We start from the raw sequence: 20,167 nt of genomic DNA on the forward strand, positions 1-20,167 counted from the left end.
CATGTTGATTTTACAGAGCGAATGGTTTAATGCTGTATAGTACATCTCATGTTTATCTCAAATATATATTTTTTTATGATTTGCTTACATGTGCGTTATTGTACATTTAGAAATGTTAAACTGTTTACAATTAGGTGCAATCATTTTGAACTTTTCTTTTTAGGATCCACAAAGAATGAAACCATCACCAAATTTTTACAGCTTTGTATATTTCCTCGATGTATATTCTCAGCAATTGATGCAGTTTACTGTGCTCGCTTTGTGGAGCTTGTACACCTGCAGAAAACTCCCAATTTTTCTACTCTCCTGTGTTATGATAGGGTAAGTATTACAGAGCGATGTTATATACATGCTTTTTATGTTGGCACACTATGTGTTGGATAGTTTTAACTAATAGGTTTGTATGGGCTAAAGATTATTTGTAAGAAAGCATCAATTTCACTTACTGGATTAGCTATTGGTAAGTAAAAAGGTTACCTTAAACTGGTTGATGGTTGCATGTTCTGGTAATTGATTGAGCTCCCTGCCTGTCCAAGAGCTGCAGACTCTGCAGCATGATTGTTTTCATACTTTAAATATGATTGATGTATTTTAAAAGGTTTTGTGTAGAGCAAAACTGTCAGAAGAAAGTTTCAGAGCAGAATGCTTTCAGATGATTTTAGATTTCCTTTAAAAATGTTTTTGTGGTGCTTCTGACCTGCATTTATCATATTTCTGCAAACTGCCTTTTGCAGTCCTGCTTGTTTAGAGAGGAAAGCAGTTTTAATGCAAACAAAACTCTCAGTAAAAAGCCCTAATTATCCTTGAAGCCTCTGAACAATAGAAGTATTAAGGGCTGCTGTCATTGAAAAGAAGTCATGTTTCTAGCAGTCTGCTCTGCTAGAAAAAAAAAAAAAAAAAAAAGGAAAAAAAAAACCTCTCCAGCCTGCATCAATCCCCACTATAAACTAAAAATGCCTAGGCACCACTAGATGGTGCAAATAAAGAGCTGGGCATTGCTGCTAGTATAAGGTTTTTTTTTCTTTAGAGCTCAGAAAATCATTTTCCATCACATTTATCCACTCTTGAAAGCTTGCAAGCTTGTAATATGTCATTCAGACTGAACAGATTTAGAGAGCTACCTATCCATCCCAGATGTGAGGTGCCTTCTTTATTTTAGCTGCATTGGTCAGCCTAGAACAGCAGTGAGTGAAAGTTTTGCTCTAAAGAATATTTGTACTTGGGGATTCTATGGCCTTCCATACTTCTGCAAAAGCTAATTACTCATTTGTTTAGTAAATTTAGTCCTTTCTCAGGTGCTAATAAGGTCAGGTACACAGATGTGGATTACAGACTTCCTTTACCTGCAAGCCTATTACTGGTCCCTGACTCTGGAAGTACTGAAGTCAGAGACAGATAATTAACATTTTCCACAGAAAGTAAGAAATGGCAGCCTTTTTATTTCCTTTGGTGCAGGTTTCCTTAATATACATTTTCATAATCTTGAATGGTTTTTAGTATCTGGAATTGGTTGTCACATTTTCATATTCTCCCAATTTTTCTTGTGCAGGTTTTTTCAGACATAATTTACACAGTGGCCAGTTGCACTGAAAATGAAGCAAGTCGCTATGGGAGATTCCTGTGCTCTATGCTGGAGACTGTTACTAAGTGGCACAGTGACCGAGCAGTATATGACAAGGTATGGATGCTACCACAACAATGTGTATCTTTACACTGTGATAATATTTATCTTTTATAGTGTTCATGTTTTATAATTCTTGCATGTCTATTATTCTCCCACTTATGTCAAATATGGTATCCCATAGTTAGGTTACTGATATTTGCAGAAAGCAAGTGGGCTTATCTGAACATACAACTAGAAAAAAGGAATTGATGGCTGCACTAATATCAAATAATATATATATACATTTTTACTGCTGAATCAAGCATGCACAGGCAAATCTTTTGCTGAATCATTTTTTTTTTTTGTTTTTATCTCTATTAAAGACAGAATGCTTTCCTGGCTATATTATAGCTTATAAACCTGTTTTCCCTCTAAGTGGGTATGTTGAAACAGTCCAAACTTTACACAAAATAATCCTCCAAACCTTAAACAATAGAAGATATTACAGTGTGCTATGATGTCAGATTCCAGCTTCAAATCAGCCATTTTTCTTTAAGGAGTTGGTTCAAATAGGGAGTCACAGTCTGCTGCACACAATTCAGAATTTAAAGGCAACATTTCATTCCTCACATAACCTGTATAGGCCAAACCTCGTATAAAATAGTATAGCAAGATAAATTACCCATGTATAGTCACGTATGTATTCATTTTTCACATTATATACAACACAATAAATGTTACAAGCTGTTAGATCAAACTAAATATCTTTTTACATTACAAGCTGTCTTGATTTTGCTGTTTGGTTGTAGTTTACAGTAATGTTTGCTCACTTTATCTCTGGGCTATTTAGCCTACAGAAAAAGTCTTTAAAGCAAAACCTGCATGAATATCTGAATACGCTGTTAACATATGTTTGTCTGTATTATGTACACATGGATTTGTAATGCTTGGCAATCAACCCTACAATTAAACTGCAACAGAACAGCCAAAAAGTTAAATTTGACCTAATTGATCATTTGATCTTCCTTGTTCCGCCTCATCGCTTGTGTCATTTGTAGGCCTCCCGTTATGTTGTCTCTCCTGTCCAGTGAACAGAAAGCTAAACTCAGCAAGTAGCAAAATGACTTTACTTACCAGTAAGGCTTGTGTCAGGAGGTTAGCTGCCCAAATTTACAAAACTTTGAGCAAGTATTCCATTGAGCATATGCTGTATGTATTTTAACAATTTTTTTAGTAGTTTGTCGGTAGCTTAACCAGAAGTGTATTTAAAGCCAAAAAAATGTTTTTTTTTTTGTTGTGAAGAATGCAAGTAAGGTAAAAATTTCTATCATGTCCCAGAACCTTTTTTAAGCTGGGTGGTAAGAAATTGTAGGTGGGTGGCAGCCGGGTGGTTACTGAAAAGTGTCGGGTGGTGTTCCAATGTAAAAGGGGCTGGGGAGAACACAAATGTTATTTTATTTGCTTTGTGCACATTGCTAGATAGATTTCCAAGATAGAAGGAAGTGCAAGTAAATTTTTCCAAAGTGAGCCAAACTTTATTTCAAGCAAGTTGCCCTAGGACAGGACAGGTGTCCACATGCCAAGATTTTACCCTCACTCAAAATGTTGTTTTTTCCTCATTGTCTTAGTGACAGTCTTAAGGACAATTATAAAAGGGGTTAATTTTCCCAACAGTTACACAGATAGTAATAAAAAAATCAGGGGGTCCAACCCTTCTGTTACAAAACAAAATAGTAATTACAAACTGTTCCAGAGAAGAAAAAAACTGTGATTAAGCCATTTTGACCACAACACAAGACAATGGTTGTAACAAATTTCTGAATTGAGTTGTATGCCACTTTTAGTAAGAAGTCTTCTGATGGGCTTTTTAAAAGGGTTATTCAAGATTAAAGGTCTGTTTAAATATGTAACAAATTCTGGTTTGCAGAAAAGCCCCACTAAATAAGATTAAAGCAACACGCCATGTTTTTATTTAGCTGCAGAGGATCTCCGTTTTCAGGGGGAAAAAAATGTTCTGTTAGACTAGATTTGACAGCAGAAGACATGGCTGTAGAGGTTGTGTATCTTCATGTGAGAATGCTTCATGTCGGGAGTTTGAACTGTTGAGCTTCATCATCAGCTGGAGACAACTGATTAAAATCCCAGGCACTGCATTTAAATATTCATGCTGCCTTTGACAGTTTGCCTACTCATTGCTAACACGTTTCACAGCCAAATTCCATGCTGTCACTTCCTGCTGTATGTCAGCCATTCATGTCAATATTCAGTGAAGCATTCAGTTTCATTCCTCATATCTCTGTATACGGGTCTTTGAGCTGTGTAAAATACTGTGCTGCTGTTCTGCATTCAGTGTGTGTGTGTAAAGAAAAGCTTTACAGGACTGGACTTTTTTGTAGTAAAAAACACTCTCTGGCAAAAGGCTGTCTTCCTTGTGCCATTGTTTGTTTGTTTGTGTAGTCCATTACATAATTAAACTTTATCTATATGGACAAAATATAAAACTACTCTCAGGAGATTGCTAAGGTTTTAACATTATGGTCTGAGATGTGTGCTGGTGCTTGTATGCACACAATGGTTTTATGCACCACATGCTGTCAATTGTATAGCAGTCTATTTATAAATGGACCAGATTTTTTTCCTCCATACGTACATACATGTTTTTATCACTGCTTTTCAGTGTTTTATTTTATTGCAAGGGTATAGCTGTAAATCCATGCTATTACAGGATGCAAAGAAACTATTATTGCACATGTATATTCTTATGTATCCTGTTGTCCAGTACTATGATGTTCTTTGCTCCTATTTTTCTTCTATTCTTTCATAAAAGGAGTATAATTATACATTTTTTTCTGTAATCTAAATCTTGGACACATTATTATTGTAACCATAATAGTTTTCTTTTTAATACTAGATTCTTTTTTATGGTCTATAAATGATAACTGTTTTGTGCTTGTTAAGTAGCAGGCTCCTATTCTTCTGACCCTGCCTCCCACAGTGCTGAATGGTAACAATCGCTGCAAAAAAGCTAGGGTGAAGGTTACAGAATCATGTGAAAGCCTAAAAAGAAAAGTGAATCACATCGGGTTGTTCTAGGGTCAGATTTAATTATCAAAAAATAGGATTTCCTATCTTTCCTATTTCCTATTGATGTGTAGGTTAAAAGAATTACATATTACCTGAATTTAATTTTTCTTATTGCTGCCTGCTCTGGTTATAGGCCTGTTTTTCATTGTAGCCAAATTCATATTTTTCAGTACATGCACCTGGATATAGAGAGTGCAGTACATGAACACATTGTATGCACCAGGTTTTGTTGTAGGCTGTGCTAGATGTGAGCAGACCACACACCACAAAGAATTTTTTAAAACAAAATTATTAAATCATCTGCACTTAACAATAAATATAAAGTGCAAGAACCTACCTTATTTTTTATACATTGAGTGGGTTGTTTAGGTATGACCTTCCACTACATAGCACAGGGTAAATGCATAGCACAGGGTAAAACATTGCTGTAACTGCATTTTGCTTCTAATTGACTAATGCTGTTCAGAGGGTTGCTGTATTTGCAAGGGTGTATGTTTGCCATTCTACCACACCCTTGTTTTATAAATTGTCTTATAATTTAACAGATACTTTTATGAGCCCTTTTGCTGGCTTTTTGTTAACATATTTTTTTTCTTTTAAAATGATACACCCTTGTTTTATTTTTATTTTTTTCTAAAAGAATTTTCCTTGTTTGTAGGCAATTATATGTATAGTTAATTATTAAGAAATTAAAGTATTGTTTTTTATCTGTACCAATTCAGTGCCACAAAAACCTCCTTTCTTCCTCCTCCCTTTCCCCATTTTTTTCCTATTACATTTATTCATGAGGTTTGTCATAAAAGCAAGTTAACCTGGTTTAACCCTGGTAAAAAGCTTCTGCTCGTGCTTGGGCATGTTTTTTCTTCTCACTTCTTTGAGAATGTTTCTAGATCCTTTGAACCTGGAACATTTCTTGGATCTTCACATTTTAAGTCTGGAAGCTAATGTTTCTTTATTTGTGTAAACAATCGGATAGAACACTCCCTCGAGTCCTCTATGTGGCAGCGGCTGGAAGGGGGGCAGCATCTGCTGTTGCTGCAGCACGTTGTTATTCCATGCCTGGCTGTGCCACTGCATCTCATTAACCTCATCTGTTAGTAACACAGGCCAGTTTATGTTCTGATGAGAGCTCCAGTTTTCAGCTAGTGTATGTGCATTATGAAATGTGGTAATCCTTTGAGCTTGCAGTCGAGTCATTCCTGAGTATTGTTATACTATGCTATTAAAAACCTTTTGGTATAATGAGATCTTTTTAAACCAGTATTTGCACAAAATTATTGCTTTTAACTTTACTCTAATTTCACCTTTTACACCTTTCTTCCTAATTTGTTTTCTTTTCTTTTTTTTCCCCTCTATAGGATTGTGGAAGCTATCCAGGATTTGTGACAATATTAAGGGCATCCAATTTTGATGGTGGTAACAAGGCTGACCAGCTGGATTACGAGAATTTCCGTCATGTGGTTCACAAATGGCATTATAAATTAACAAAGGTAATTTTCAGATTTAGTGACACAAGCTCTACTTCTTTTCAGACCTTACCTTTTATATTTTGATAAATTTTAGCCCCAGTCAGAGCCTCCATTAAATTTAAATGTTTTTGGCTTGGGATATACTTCAAAACAGTCTTGGATTCTCCTTTATTCTTGGTGTAAAATAGTATAAAGATAATTTACATATTCGGTTCTAAAGCTATAGTTAGAAAAATCATTAAAGATGCAAACTGTCAAGCTTTGTCACACTGCACCTCAGCCCACAGCATTCCTTCTTCTCAGTATTCTATTGATCCAAATCGTAGAAGAGATTTTTTTTTTTATTACAGAATTTTTACTACCGAGTAAATGTGATTAGTAATTTAAAAAAGCAGAGAGCGAAGAAACTGGATTGCAGGGTCAGGAAATACTCCCAGCAATCTGGCTCAACTGTTCTGCTTTAGGTAAATTGTGTGAACAATCTGACTAGCTGGCTGTTGGTTTTTCTGGTTAGTAAGCTTTCAACTCATTGCAGTATATGAAATTTCTTATAGGCGGCAGCATCTAAATTTATTTCATAAAGAAAAATAAAAACATATTTACCACATACTGATACACACATTGTGTGTTTAACAGCACAAGCTGTAACCTTTTGTAACCAATTTTTTTTTTGTATTTCTGTTTTGCAGGCATCAGTTCATTGTCTTGAGACTGGAGAGTTCACTCACATCAGGAATATTCTTATTGTGCTCACTAAAATTTTACCATGGTATCCGAAAGTTTTAAATCTAGGACAAGCTCTGGAGCGCAGAGTTCACAAAATCTGTCAAGAGGAGAAGGAGAAAAGACCTGATCTAAATGCATTGGCCATGGGGTAAAAATTTAGAGAAAGGAACACCTTTGCAGAAGAATATTTTTATTTGTTAGATCTGTTGACAGTTTATATCTGAATTTTGACAATCCTTGTTTTCTAGAGATTTTTCTGACTGACACTTGTTTATGGGTAAAATCTCCATATATCAGTGAGCTGTTATGTTTTAATTTTTTTACCACTGAGAATACATGCCTGAAATATTGCAATATCTTATAATGTAAGGTAAAAGCATACCCACCTAAAATTACTAAGGAGCTTTTAAATATCTATACATATATATAACAAAATTTGGTGTTTTAAGTTCAATGTGCTCAAGAGTCTCTTTAAAAATCTGTTCTAGTCACAAAGCAAATTTTAGAAATCTGGATGTTCTTAGCTACTAAACATTTTAAATACATTCCACCCTGAAAAGATTGGCTTTTATAAAGTTTACTGCAAACATTTTAAACAAATTCTTAGTATAAAATGTACTTGCTGAATACTTCTATATACGACTTTGTATCCAAAATAGATGACCCACTCAAACTCTTTGTTCACCTCCCTCAAATCACCTACTCTTGGTAGGTTATAAAAAACTGCCTAAATAAATTGGGGAATTCTTCTCACTATCACCACATCACTGGGCATATTGTTACTGTCCTTCTGTGAAGACTCATGTAAAATTTAAAACTCTGCGCATTACAGAAATTTTGTGAAAGGATAGTGATGTAATCCCAATATGGGTGGTGCAGTGCATAAGACAACTATTAGGTAGGTGTACTTCAATTTGTTCTCCCTTTTTAAGTGCCCAGTCCACTTAGTGTATGTGATTTGTGGATGGTCTTGTAGAGAGTGTAAATAGACCATACCTTTTTTTTTTTGTTTCATATAAAGAACCTTTTTAAAGTGTAGACAGCAATTTAACTCAAATATTCACAGGAATTTATATTTGGTAAATACATTTCTTGCTGTATTTAACACTGTGTGCGAATTGCAGCTACTCTGGACAGTTGAAAAACAGGAAACCTTTCATGGTACCTGAAAATGAATTTCACCACAAAGATCCTCCTGCCAGGAGTGTCATTCCATCTCCAGTACAGAATGGTCCTGGGACAGTCAATCAGTCAGCATCAGTCATGGTAAACGCAACTAAGCCTGAAGAAAGCACTGCTGAGGATGCTGGTAAGTAATGCTGTAATTTTACCGTTTTAAGGTCAGTGTTATTGATTTTAAGGTAAATTTTCTACAAACCTGAGCAATTCAGTATATTTAAATTATGAATAAAAGAACAGATTTTGCTAATTGGCTTTTCCTTCCCTGTTTCAATAATATTTCATTATTGCTTTTGAATTTTTGTTTTGCGTTTTTGTTTCTTAAACTGTTTTTTGTGTTTTTTTTTCCGATCATAGAAAAAATAAAGGAGAAATCTCAGAGTGCTACAAAAGTTGTTACCAAGGCTGCTAGTGCAACACCAAAAGTTACTACAAACAATGGAAACAGTTCCTCAAATAGGTATGTATTCTGAATTTAGGTGTTCAGTTAACTATGTATGAAAACCTTATGCTAAACTTGTGGCTTTTTTTTTTTTCTTTTTTGGAACAGCCTTTAGACTACTCTAGTCTAGTCTTTTAGTCAGTGTCCTCTCTGCCTGGGTGCTTACACAGACCTGAAGGTGTATAATGCATCATACTGTAGAGCTTGTGAACATTTTTTTTTTTTTTCACTCCCTTCTATGCCTGCTCAGTGTCCCATTGTCAGCCAGTTGGTATTAAATTAAATTTATGTTTCTACTGCTTGTTGTTATCACAGAATGCATTTAAAAGGTGAAAATTCCTAGCTAACAAATGCTTGGCACTGATGTGGCGAGGGGAGTTGGCTACACACATTTATGACTTACGAGGAAAATAAATAACTTTAGACTAGTTAACTTGGATCATTGTCACCACAGGGTAGAAAGTTACTGGCAGGCGTCCCAGGTAAATGATGGAAAAATAACCTGAACAAAAGATAACTAATGCAGCTTTCACATCTAAGGCTTTATGAGCTAATTTATATACAGAGACATATGCTTAGCATTTACAAGCATATATAAACAGATTCAAATTGAAACTACTGTACTTTTTACTTGAATATACAGGTAAGCTGCTTTGACTTGAGTATAAACCTAGGGCACAAAATGTGGATGTCACAGTAACATTCAAAACGGTAGTCAATAGAAATGACAAAATAACTTGAACGGATATATGCATGGTTTCCTATTTTATAAAAATTCATTTAAAAGGGGAAAATTCATATCACATGGTTTTAGACTGTATATTTATTTCCTTCGTTATACAAGTTAAATTGTTTAGTATTTGTGAGGGTTTTTTTAATGATATTTTGTGCATGGTGCTGTATCTTCATATAAAATCTGTAACAAACTCTTTAATATTTTGTTACACACTTTACACAAAGATACAGCACCATCCACTGGTGTAACCAAAGTGTCAACTTAGATTTTTAAGGGGGGAAAATCAGTTTTTAACTTGGTAATTTAGTTCATTGCACTATTTTTTGTCCTTTTTAGCAAAGTTACTAAAGAAAAAGAAGACAAAGATAAATCTGGTAAAGAAAAGGAGAAAGACAAGAAGGAGAAGACTCCATCTACCCCGCAAGAGACCAAGGCACCCGGAAAGGATGGCAAAGATAAAATAAAGGAAGATCGGGCAAATAAAGATGAAAAGCTGAAAGATGTTAAGGAAAAGACACCAAAATCTGACAAAGAAAAAGAGAAACTCAAGAAAGAAGAAAAATCTCAGAAAGAAGAAAAATCTAAAGCTGCTACAACTGGTACTGAGGCAAAACTGGCTGCAGAGAAGGAGAAAGAGAAGGAGCCCTCTAGAGAACGAGATATGTTGAAGGAGTCTAAAACAAAGGAAAGCTCTAAAGGTGGAGATAAGACAGCCGTAGCTGGCTCATTGAAGTCACCTGTTCCCAGATCTGACACATCGGAGACTGAGAGGGGTAGGGATTTTTTTTCTTGTCGATCATCTGTTACCTTACAGAAATTTAGGCATAATGAAGCATCAAAAGAATGGTGGTGATGTTTATTGTATATTGCTGCCTGTTATGATGGCTATTAGTGTAGTTGTATGTCTGAAATATACATTTAAATTGAAACTTGCTTTAAAACAAGAGTGTCAAACTCTGGCCTGGGGGCCAAATCCTTTTTTTTTTTGCCCCCAAAGAAATCCTAAATATGAACTGCAGCTGGCCCACCGCTTCATTGAAATAGTGCTGCTACTACAATTCCCAGCATCACTCGGGTCTATAGACCAGCGGGCTCTCTGCCTATGCATGGCCCAGCATTGGACTGTTTTATAGACGCAAATAATGCCAGGAATTTTAGTAGCGGCGCTATTTCAATTAAGAGGGAGTTTCAACGGTGGGCCACTCATAAGATTTAGCTCCGCATTGGCCGCGTCTGACATTTCCAGCACTCACCCTCAGCCGTACTTTTCCTTGCTACTCCAAGGCATGGACTTAAAGGGTTGGATTTTCATCGAAGAACATTGTTATTATTATTGTTAGCCTGTGCAAAAAGGTTACCATTGAAATTTACCTCAGAAGGCTACAAATATAGAAAGAGGCATAAGGTTTTTTCTTAAATGATTTCATAAAAAATGTATGCCTCTTTCCCTATTATAAGCTTGTTCCAGGTTGAATGTGAAGCAAAACCTCTTTGTTTCCATATGAAAAGGGTTTATATCTAATGAGAAGGAAAAATTTCCTCAATTTTTTCAATAAATTTCAAGGTTGGCCCGCAACTTGGTCTAAGTTTTTTATTTTTGGTCCTCTGTGTATTTGAGTTTGACACTCCTGCTCTAAAACAAAGTTTTACAAGGTTTAACTTGTGCCAGTAAAGGGTGATATATTTTTTACACTTGATTTCACATTAGATAACACACTGTAACTTTTTAGTTTAGTTTTAGTAAATCTTTTATCCTTTTCAAAGGTCAAAGGTTAAACTTCAGTTTTCTGTGGCACCCAAATCCATTGGGTTACAAATTCAGACATTTTAACCTCCATTTTTACCAGGCCTTATTTATGCAAGATGAGTTTTTGAGATTAGTTGGTCTGCTTACATTTTCATGTTTTCATTTTGTTTTTTCATTTTGTTTTTTTTTTACAGAACAAAAACGACGCAAAATTGATATGCATTCTTCTCCGTCACATTCCTCAGCAGTAAAGGTTAGTATAGCATGAGGAAGGCTGTATCCATAATAGGCTGACCTGTGTGGAATACAGGAGTCCATCTTCCTTCAAGTTGGGTGCCAATTGCCTGCTGGAAAAAACGCTGGGAGTTTTTTTTTTTTTTTTTTTTGCTTTATTTTTTTTTTTACTATTTTGAAAAATCATTTATGGACTTCCATTTTTATATATATATATATATATATATATATATACACATATTTTTTTTTTACAAAGTATTTTTCTAAAATTATTACTAAAAAAGCTAAAGGACCTAGCAGTCGTATATATTTTTATACATAGTGAAACAAAAATTTGTACAAGAGAATTGCTTCAAAGTGCCTCAACATTTTTAAGCATTCAGTTTTTTCTAATTCTATAAGTGAGTGAATTTACTTCAAGCAAACCATGGAGATGAGCCGTGGGAAGATTTTTTGGGGTTTTTTTTCCCAAAGTTCCCCCCCCCCCCCCTATTTTTTTGAAAGAAAGCACTGAAGATGATGTTTGGATCCTGTAGGAATATAAAGAGTATCTCTTGTACTCCTCAGAGCTTCTTCTGCTGAAATGTGCCTTCTAGGATGGGATCCTGAAAAGTTCCACAGTGAAGTTTGGTGATCGACCAAGTGCCTGCTGTAGCTGTTTAATTGAAAAGATCAGGTGGCTTTTCTTAGTCGTGTCCTGGAAAGTTTATATTAACCCCATTCCCTACATTATCCATTAAAGCAGAGCCAATCCAAGAGCAGTTCTTTGGCCTCAAGCATCATTAAGTCAAGTGTATAGGCTGCAGTGAAGAATATTGGTGGCTAAGTCCATCCACCCTTTGCTCCTTATACTGTTCAATGCTCCGTGTCATTAGGATCTATTTTTCTGTATTTTTCCTCACTTCCATGATGATCAGCTAAACTGTAAGTGCCCCACCTCTGTCCAGGATCATGGATTGCCAAGATGTGCCTTGCAACTGTCATGGGATTCAGCATTTTTTTAATTTTTGTTTTTCTCTTTTGCTTTTTTGGTAAGGTAATATGGTTTGGCAGAACACATTTGATTACACATTGGACTTCGATAGACAAAATCACACTGTACATTTAAATGAAATTAGTAACTAGTAAACCTTGGCATTGGTTACTCAATGATAATGGGTGACAAAAAGAGCTGCTGTTTAACAATCATTAGCTTATATCTCATTTCAATTTTTTTATGTAAACACACTTTTCTTTTATTACATATTTACTTTTTTCTTTTCTAAATAATGGGACACAATTTAATTTGAGTATGCATAGGTAATTACCCATTACAGTGTAACGAGCTGTTTCCATGTTGAATTTCTTTGTTCAGTATTAACAGCATCAAAAGATTTATTCCCTTCCCCCTCAAAGGAGTAGCTGTATTGTCTCAAGGTCACAACCATGGCCCTGGTTACTGACAACTATGCCAGCTTACGTGTCATCTCCATTCATTTTCTACAGGAGAACCTCAGTGAATTTAAGGACTCTTCAGCAAAGGTTTGAACTGCTTATATCATTATTGTAATTTATTGTGTTATGTTGATATAATATAAGAGATGCCTATGTGGTTTAAATACTGAACCCTAACTTTGGAATGCATATGAATATTGCGGCATAGAGTGGGTATTCTTTTTTTCTATTAGATAAAATGAGTTTAAAATCAAACTGGAATTATACTCTATAAGCCCACCTCTCCTAGGTTCTTCTGATTTAGGAATGCAGGCCTTAGATCTGTCAATTGTGTACTGTTTCTTGTAGGATCTTAACATTGGCAAGTTGCATAGACTTTGACAGCTTATGTAAAGGAAGCCTGCATATATTTTTGGAGCATATCATCATAGGCTTAGAAAGATAAAAAGCTTACATACGCACGTACATACATACAACAAGCTGATAGAAACTGCTGCACACACTTTTCTGATCTGCGGTAATGCCCATGTCTTTCTAACCTCTTCTTAATTTAGGCTTGCTTATATAATTTAAAATGCCAGGGTGATGTAATGATAGCAGGGCTTTACTTAAGTTTGGTAGCTAAATGGTAGTGGATAACAGGTTGATGATTAGTTCAGTAACCACTGATCTAATCCTATGCAACCCTAAACATTGGATAAATGTGTTACAAGTGTGATACATATCTACCAACAAACTCTTTTCCCAGTTTTTGTGTGTGTGTGTTGGAACATTGTATGCGTACATTTCCCCATGTGTTATTCTGTAAAAATATTACAGGTAGAGTAATGCTTGGGCACCTGATGTATTTCTTACAGATCCACAAGTTCCTGTTTAAGAAGACTGCAATGGCCAATCCGGTGCTTTGATTTTTTTCTGCTGTAGTCACTAAAGAGTTGACTTGGCCTTGTGTTCAAATATTACTGTATGTTAAATCTCATACATAGCTTCCAAACTGATGGCTGCAAGTTTTCCTCCAAATTTTTTTGGTAAATGCTGCATAACATCAATGGTATTTAGGTTTCCCATGTCTTTGTAGCTTACACACATCCAGAACATCAGAAATCCACCGCCATGCTTCACTGTGGGGGCATGGTGTACTTTTTGCCATAGTCATGTTGTGTTCATTCCAAACAAAACCCTAAAGGACTAGGTTTCAAAAGGTTTAATGGCTTGTCTAGATGTTTAGCATTTTTCTAAATGTTTTTTTTTTGTGACAATGGCACAGAAAAGGCTTTTTTTTTCTTGCAACTTGACTATACGTTCGTACTACAAGTACCCCCTTATTATGCATCTTGAAAGGGCAACACAACTTGCTTGCAGTAAAGTCTATATTTCGGCTGAAGTGGCTTGTGTATTTTGCATTTCATCTCTACAAATTTTCCTGGCACTTATGCCTGAAATCTTGTTTGGTCTACCTGATTGTGGTTTGGTAGTGTGGCAGAACTAACTTTCCACTTTTTTTTGTCACGTTATGGACATTGCTGACAGGCATTTTCAAAACTCTGGATATTTCTGTATCCTTTTTCTGATTTGAACAATTTAACAGCTTTTTTTTTACAGGTCCATTGACTGTTCTTTTGCTTTCTCCACGGCTTGGTGTTCAGCAAAATCATTGCAGCTCAGAATTAATTTAAAATACATAATTATTCACAGACCTTGATTACAATCAAGTTACAGGTCTGCACAATCTCCCTCTAATTTCCCCTAATTGGAACTTATCTGTTTTACCTTTCGTGTCTATTATCAGCCTTACAATTCAAGGGTATGGAACCTTTTTGATCAGGCCCATACGCACTTACGGGACAATAAATTGCAGCAAGGCATAACGATTGTTTACAATATTTCCTGCTGAATTCAACCATTAAGGTTCAAAATCGCATCAAGTACATCAATGCTTTCCCTGCAGATTTTAACCAAAATTTGCTCTTGACCACAGTGGCTTCAGAGCCCTGAGCTGTATTGACTCCAATGTTCTCCCAAGCCCCTTTTAGCCAGGTTGCACCACCCGGCAATTTTCAATATTAACCCGGCTGTTTTCGCTTACTGAAGAGTTGGGACCCAATACAGGGGCAGACACCCACCTACAATTTCTTCCCACCCAGCTTAAAAAAATATCTGTTTAACATTGGACTCATATTGCAAGTATTGGCGGGGAGTTGCATTTAGCTGTGTGCCTTTCCCAGGACTTAGTTCATTTGGCACTTAAAAGTAGCGTGGGCACTATTTTGAAACTTGAAGATCATCATGTGCTTTCAAATCTTGGAATTTTCAGAAACTCTAGGAGCAAAAAGACTACAGTACAGGTTCAAAAATCTGTCAACCTCCGGACCGGAGGGTATATATGCTGTATATATTAAAATGAAATAACAGTAAATGAAAGGACACTAAAGGAAAAGCAAATTCAATGTTAATGTTCACTATTTAAATAAAACAGTTTTACAGAATTTTAGTTCAACTAAAAAAAAAAAAAAAGTGCCTCGGAATTTTAATTATTACTGTACCCTTGAAAAGAAGCTAAATAGCAGATTGGCTGTCAGGATGATCATCTTACTGACAGTAACAACATCCTCAGCAGCATGAACAGCTTCATTTTATGGAGGAAAAGCAAGACCTAACAGCTGATTCTGGAGTTCAGCACCATCAAAACATAAACAGTACCTCCAGAAAACAGTCTAATTTTGAAAATGCGCTCTGAAATTCATCCTGGAAAACTGAAGAATCCGGAATATTGAAGGCCGGATTTTTGAATGTCAACTGTATTTTGCTACACCCACTGTTTGAATCTGTGCTCTGATCCTCTGCCAGTGCAGGGTTTTATAACAAAAAAGCAAGCTGTTCTACATCAGCATCCGTAAATATTATCAACTTTTTGTTCATTTATTGGTAATTGAAGGCTTACTTTTTTTTTTATGTAAAATCATGCTTGTTACCTTAGCTTAAGAAATAAAAGAAGCAGTGGCATAGCTGCTTGGACTCTGCACTCCTTCTGTTAACGGGTTAATGCAATCTGCTCTTCAATTTTTGTGTGATCTGCAGAATGTAGGCAGCTGTCATGTGTGACCTTGCCTGTGCATTTTCACCTTGCATGGAGGAGTGTATGTGGACAAAATCTAGAAGAAATCTGTTTTATGTGGCTTTTAATAAACTTATACCCAAGTTCTGTTTTATTCTAATTTTCTAACCATCTTGCATAAATCAGTGGAATGCAGACTAAGTTAGTTTGATTTGAATTTTCAATGCTTTATCTATTCAAGAATATGTTAAATGACTACATTTCATAAACCCACATGCTGTAGTTAAAAATACCAAGCTCTCACAAGGCTGAATTCATCTGTCAGCTAATGAACAATGCTTTTTCAACCCCCCCAAATGCAAAATCCCAGCTTGTATTTTTTTTTTCTAAAGCTGTCAGTAGAACACTTGCACCTTTAATGCAGCTATATTTCTCCCAGTTAAGCTGCCAATTTACCTAACAAAAATGGAAGCTTCTCAGTATTGGCACTACATAGTATCTTGTATTTCAGGGGTATCTGGAAGCAGTTCAGTGAATCAGGGACATCAAGTAGACCCCTGAAAGTTTGCTTTGAATGTCTTTTATGTTTACTTTGTACCAAAATATTGTGGTTCTTTATCAAAGATTGGTTTACACTGGGGGTGCTGAATGTAGATGAGTAGAGGCTTTCGTTGGAATATGCAGCTGTGGGTCCGTAATTAGTTATTTATCTAAGTAAACTGTTTTGGTGCTAATTGAGTGAATGTGATTGGTGAGCTGGTAACTCTTCTCCCACTACAGATCTTTTTCTGCTCCACTCAGATTTTCATAGGGCATCACTGAATTCTGTTTTGCAATTGGAAGATTTGGGTTGCTGTTTTGTAAGAAAGTGCACCTAGGAGCCCAAAATAGAAAATGCAAATTAAGGACCCCTGGGGCCCTTTACATAGTAATAAGCATTGGGGTGGGCCCCCTAAATATTTTACCTACCTTTCACCAATTTATACCTGTAATACTATGCTGCCCTTTCTGCTTCTTTGAATCCCAGTTTATCTGGAATGGGGAGGTGCAGAAAACTGAAAATGTAAGTGCAAGTGGGGAACAGATGTATAAACCCCTAAAATTTCATTAGCATGGCTTTATTAGAACATAAAAACCTCTGCCCATCAAACTGTCTGCTTCCCTACCTTGAACCCCAATTTCTCTAGAACAAAGAGATGCAGATAAACAGAATCAGAGCTGCAAGTGGGGGACACTTGTGGCTAACACCCCCCAAACTTTCATCTCCATGGCATCAATACATAAGAATTAATTTGGGGGCCCTTCCCCAATGCTCCTTTCTATGTTAGTGGCCCCGGGGGTCCCCAATTTGCATTTTTAATTTAGGACTCCCAGGCGCACTTGCTTTTAATACTGCAACCCCAATGTTGTATTTTCACAAGATTTTACAATTCTGAAATTGTGAATGGTGCTAACTATAAGTGTTCCCTGTGCACCCTGAAAATTACAAGTCAATATGACATACAGTTTAGGGGATATGAAGGTTTATACACAGAGAGCTGTATGGCTGAGGAATGTGACATGCTGCATTTACACACACTGCTCTGATGACATTGTTTGCACAATGTTTTTTTTTTTATTTTTTCAAAAGACTCGGCACAGCTATGGGAGGGGGAGGGGCAGCCTGTGATCCCGTCATAGCTGTACTGTGCTCTCCTCACTCCGCTCCGCTCTAATCAGCTATCAGCTCTTATCAGTGGAGAACGGAGCGAGCAGAGCTTTGTACTTTGTACACCCCACCATTGTAGGGAAATTGGGGTTCAAAGAAGAGAAGCAGACGGAGTAAAAAAGTATGACAGTTATAGATTTGTGAGAGATAAGTATAAATTTAGGGGTCCTTCCCCAATTCTTCTTTTTATGTAAGTGGCCCCGGGGGTCCCCAATTTGCACTTTTTATTTAGGACTTCCAGGCGCACTTTCTTTTAATACTGCAACCCCACTGGGCGGAGACATTGTTTCCACAATGTTTCTTTCTTTCTTTTTTTTTTTCCCTCCAAAAGACTCCGCTATGAGAGGGGGAGGGATAGTCTGTGATCTCCTCATAGCTGTGCTCTCCTCACTCCGCCTGGCTCTAATCAGCTCTTATCAGCGGAGAACGGAGCGAGCAGAGCAGCCTCAACGGTGTTCGTTCAGAGCTGCTGAAAATGTGCCGGGTGCAATAATCAGAGCAGGTGGGCCAAAAACCCAAAAACGGGCTGGGGAGAACTATGAAGCTAATAGCCATAGGCTTTATTTTATTATTTCTAAAAAACTTAGCTACTTACTGGTCTTGTATTAGTTTGGTGCAGTTTTTGTCGAAGTTATCTGTTCCTTCTGTGGTTTTCATCCATATATTGCCTTAACAAGGCAACTTAATCTATTAAACTGGATTGACCATCTTCCTATGGAATACATGAAATAGATGTCTTTGGCATTGAATTTCAACAGTGATGGCATGCTAAAAGCTACTCTCCTTTTTTTTTTTTTTTTTTTTTTTTTTTTGCAAAATTTTTATATTGCAGCATATGCAGAAGGCTTTTTAGATAAAATGCCGGACTGTAAATCTTGTTTGTGTTTGATCTGTGTGCCTTTAGGGGAAAACACCTTTTCAGACCAGACCTAGATGCTGTCATGAAGAATGTTACTAGTGGTAGGAGCACTCTTCTTTAGCAGTGGAAGATGTATTATTTTTATTGACTAGGATGATCATTCATTACCCTCCTAGCGAGCTACAGCTTTTGATTAACTTTTAGGGAAGACGCAGAAGAGTGCCTCCAGGCTGTCTTCCAGCTTAGAAATACATACCTATTCAGCATTATATTTTGAATAGAGTTTGCTTCTTAGAAGTAATGATACAGCCATGGGTGCATACTGCTGGGGTAAATGCACTGATTACGTGTATCCCTAAGTGATTCCAGAGGTAAAATCTCCCCTTAGAAGGTTCTTTGGCTGAAAAAATCACCATTGAAAAGTCACAGCTGGTCCTGCTGGTGCAACAGCAGGAGTCCCACTCGTGTTCCTTTAATGTTCATTACTTAAAAAAATATCAAGGGAAGAATAGGCCTTCTTTGAATTTTTTTTTTAGGACAGACTTGCACATTCAGGTGTCAGTAGATTAAAGGAGATTGATTTTGATTTATCTGCACCATTAAAAGCCCAGGGCTGAAACTTTAAAATGATGATAAAACTTTTAGTTGACATGCTTTAGTGTATGCCTTTTTCAATTTTATTTTACAATATATTGTTTTGAAATTATGCATTTTTAAAGAGTGCCATTAAGCTTCTAAAGCAAAGTAACCACAAAGCAAAATATTTAAGTTTAGGGCCTAAAAACAGGTTTATACACAAAGCTGTTTTTTTTTGTTTGCTTTTTATTTTATTTCATTATAGATATATTCTTATTTGTTTAATGTCCAAGAGACATTTTATGCAGTGTACGTTAGTTCGGGGCATAGTGTGATAGCCTGAAAGAACCAGGTTTAAATAAGGTGTGTCTGTGTGTTTTGTAATCCTATTTGTTTAATGATCAACAAATGATATAAATGCTGTTTTTCCATTTGCATTCTTACCCTTTATAGCCATTGTAAGAATACATACCATTTAGTTTGATGTGTCACAAAAATGTATGTGCTTGCCTTTGCAAACTGGTAAAGTTGCAGAAGTTAACTTGTCATATCATAAACATATGTATAAAAAAATGTGGAACATGCCTCTGTAATTCTTCAGGCATTCCTTTGGATTCCAGACCCAGACTGTTTACTACAAAAATTTCTGCTCAGCTTAGCATTAACCTTACCGCTGCCATTCAGCAGTTTACAGAATCTCTGTGTGCACTCAAGGATTTGAATTTGAAATTTTAATTTTATTAATATGTAATAATTATTTATTTATAAGCTGACAGTGCCAAAGGCACTAATGAGTAATGCACACTAGAAAGGCACAAAGTCACTTCCATCAAGGATGTAGGGCTCCAGACCACGCCCACACAATGACACATAACCCAAAACCACACTTAAGGCCACACCCACCAATGACTCCTAGTAACTTCAAGGACACTGCAACGGTAGACTCTGTGGGAGGGGCCAGTGGGAAGATGTGCCCAGATACAGTAGGCAGCAACACAGCTACTTGAATAGAACATGATACACATAAGTTCAAGTTGCATGCTTGAGTTTAGGTCCATTTTAATCAATTCTTACTACTTAAGACCTCATATGCTCTTGCTGTTTTCACATTTAAACGTCTGTAACATAAATGTAATTCTGTTCTAAGAAAAGCTTAGAGTCCAAAATTTTGTGTACTTATTACGTTTTTGAGTACATATACAGTAGAACCTCGGTTATGCTGCACCCGCGGAGAATGGCCGTTTCTGGATAACTGTAGTTTCCAGGAAATTGAGGTTTCCTTTTCTCAGCCATTCAGCACTAGACTTGAATGGGG

General features: G+C 36.3%; 1 protein-coding gene across 1 annotated transcript in view; it reads left to right on the top strand.

Annotated features, from left to right (window-relative positions):
- THOC2 (THO complex subunit 2) overlaps positions 1-20,167 on the top strand; it is an 83,526-nt gene that overhangs the window by 45,128 nt on the left and 18,231 nt on the right. Inside the window, exons 25-33 of the mRNA XM_072431292.1 lie at positions 164-321; positions 1,550-1,678; positions 6,046-6,177; positions 6,846-7,030; positions 8,007-8,191; positions 8,419-8,521; positions 9,576-10,012; positions 11,181-11,239; positions 12,706-12,741. Coding sequence (XP_072287393.1) covers positions 164-321; positions 1,550-1,678; positions 6,046-6,177; positions 6,846-7,030; positions 8,007-8,191; positions 8,419-8,521; positions 9,576-10,012; positions 11,181-11,239; positions 12,706-12,741 — 1,424 coding nt within the window. The remainder of the gene's footprint in view (positions 1-163; positions 322-1,549; positions 1,679-6,045; positions 6,178-6,845; positions 7,031-8,006; positions 8,192-8,418; positions 8,522-9,575; positions 10,013-11,180; positions 11,240-12,705; positions 12,742-20,167) is intronic.

The sequence above is a fragment of the Pyxicephalus adspersus genome, chromosome Z (genome assembly GCF_032062135.1).
Source record: "Pyxicephalus adspersus chromosome Z, UCB_Pads_2.0, whole genome shotgun sequence".
Lineage (NCBI taxonomy): Eukaryota > Metazoa > Chordata > Amphibia > Anura > Pyxicephalidae > Pyxicephalus > Pyxicephalus adspersus.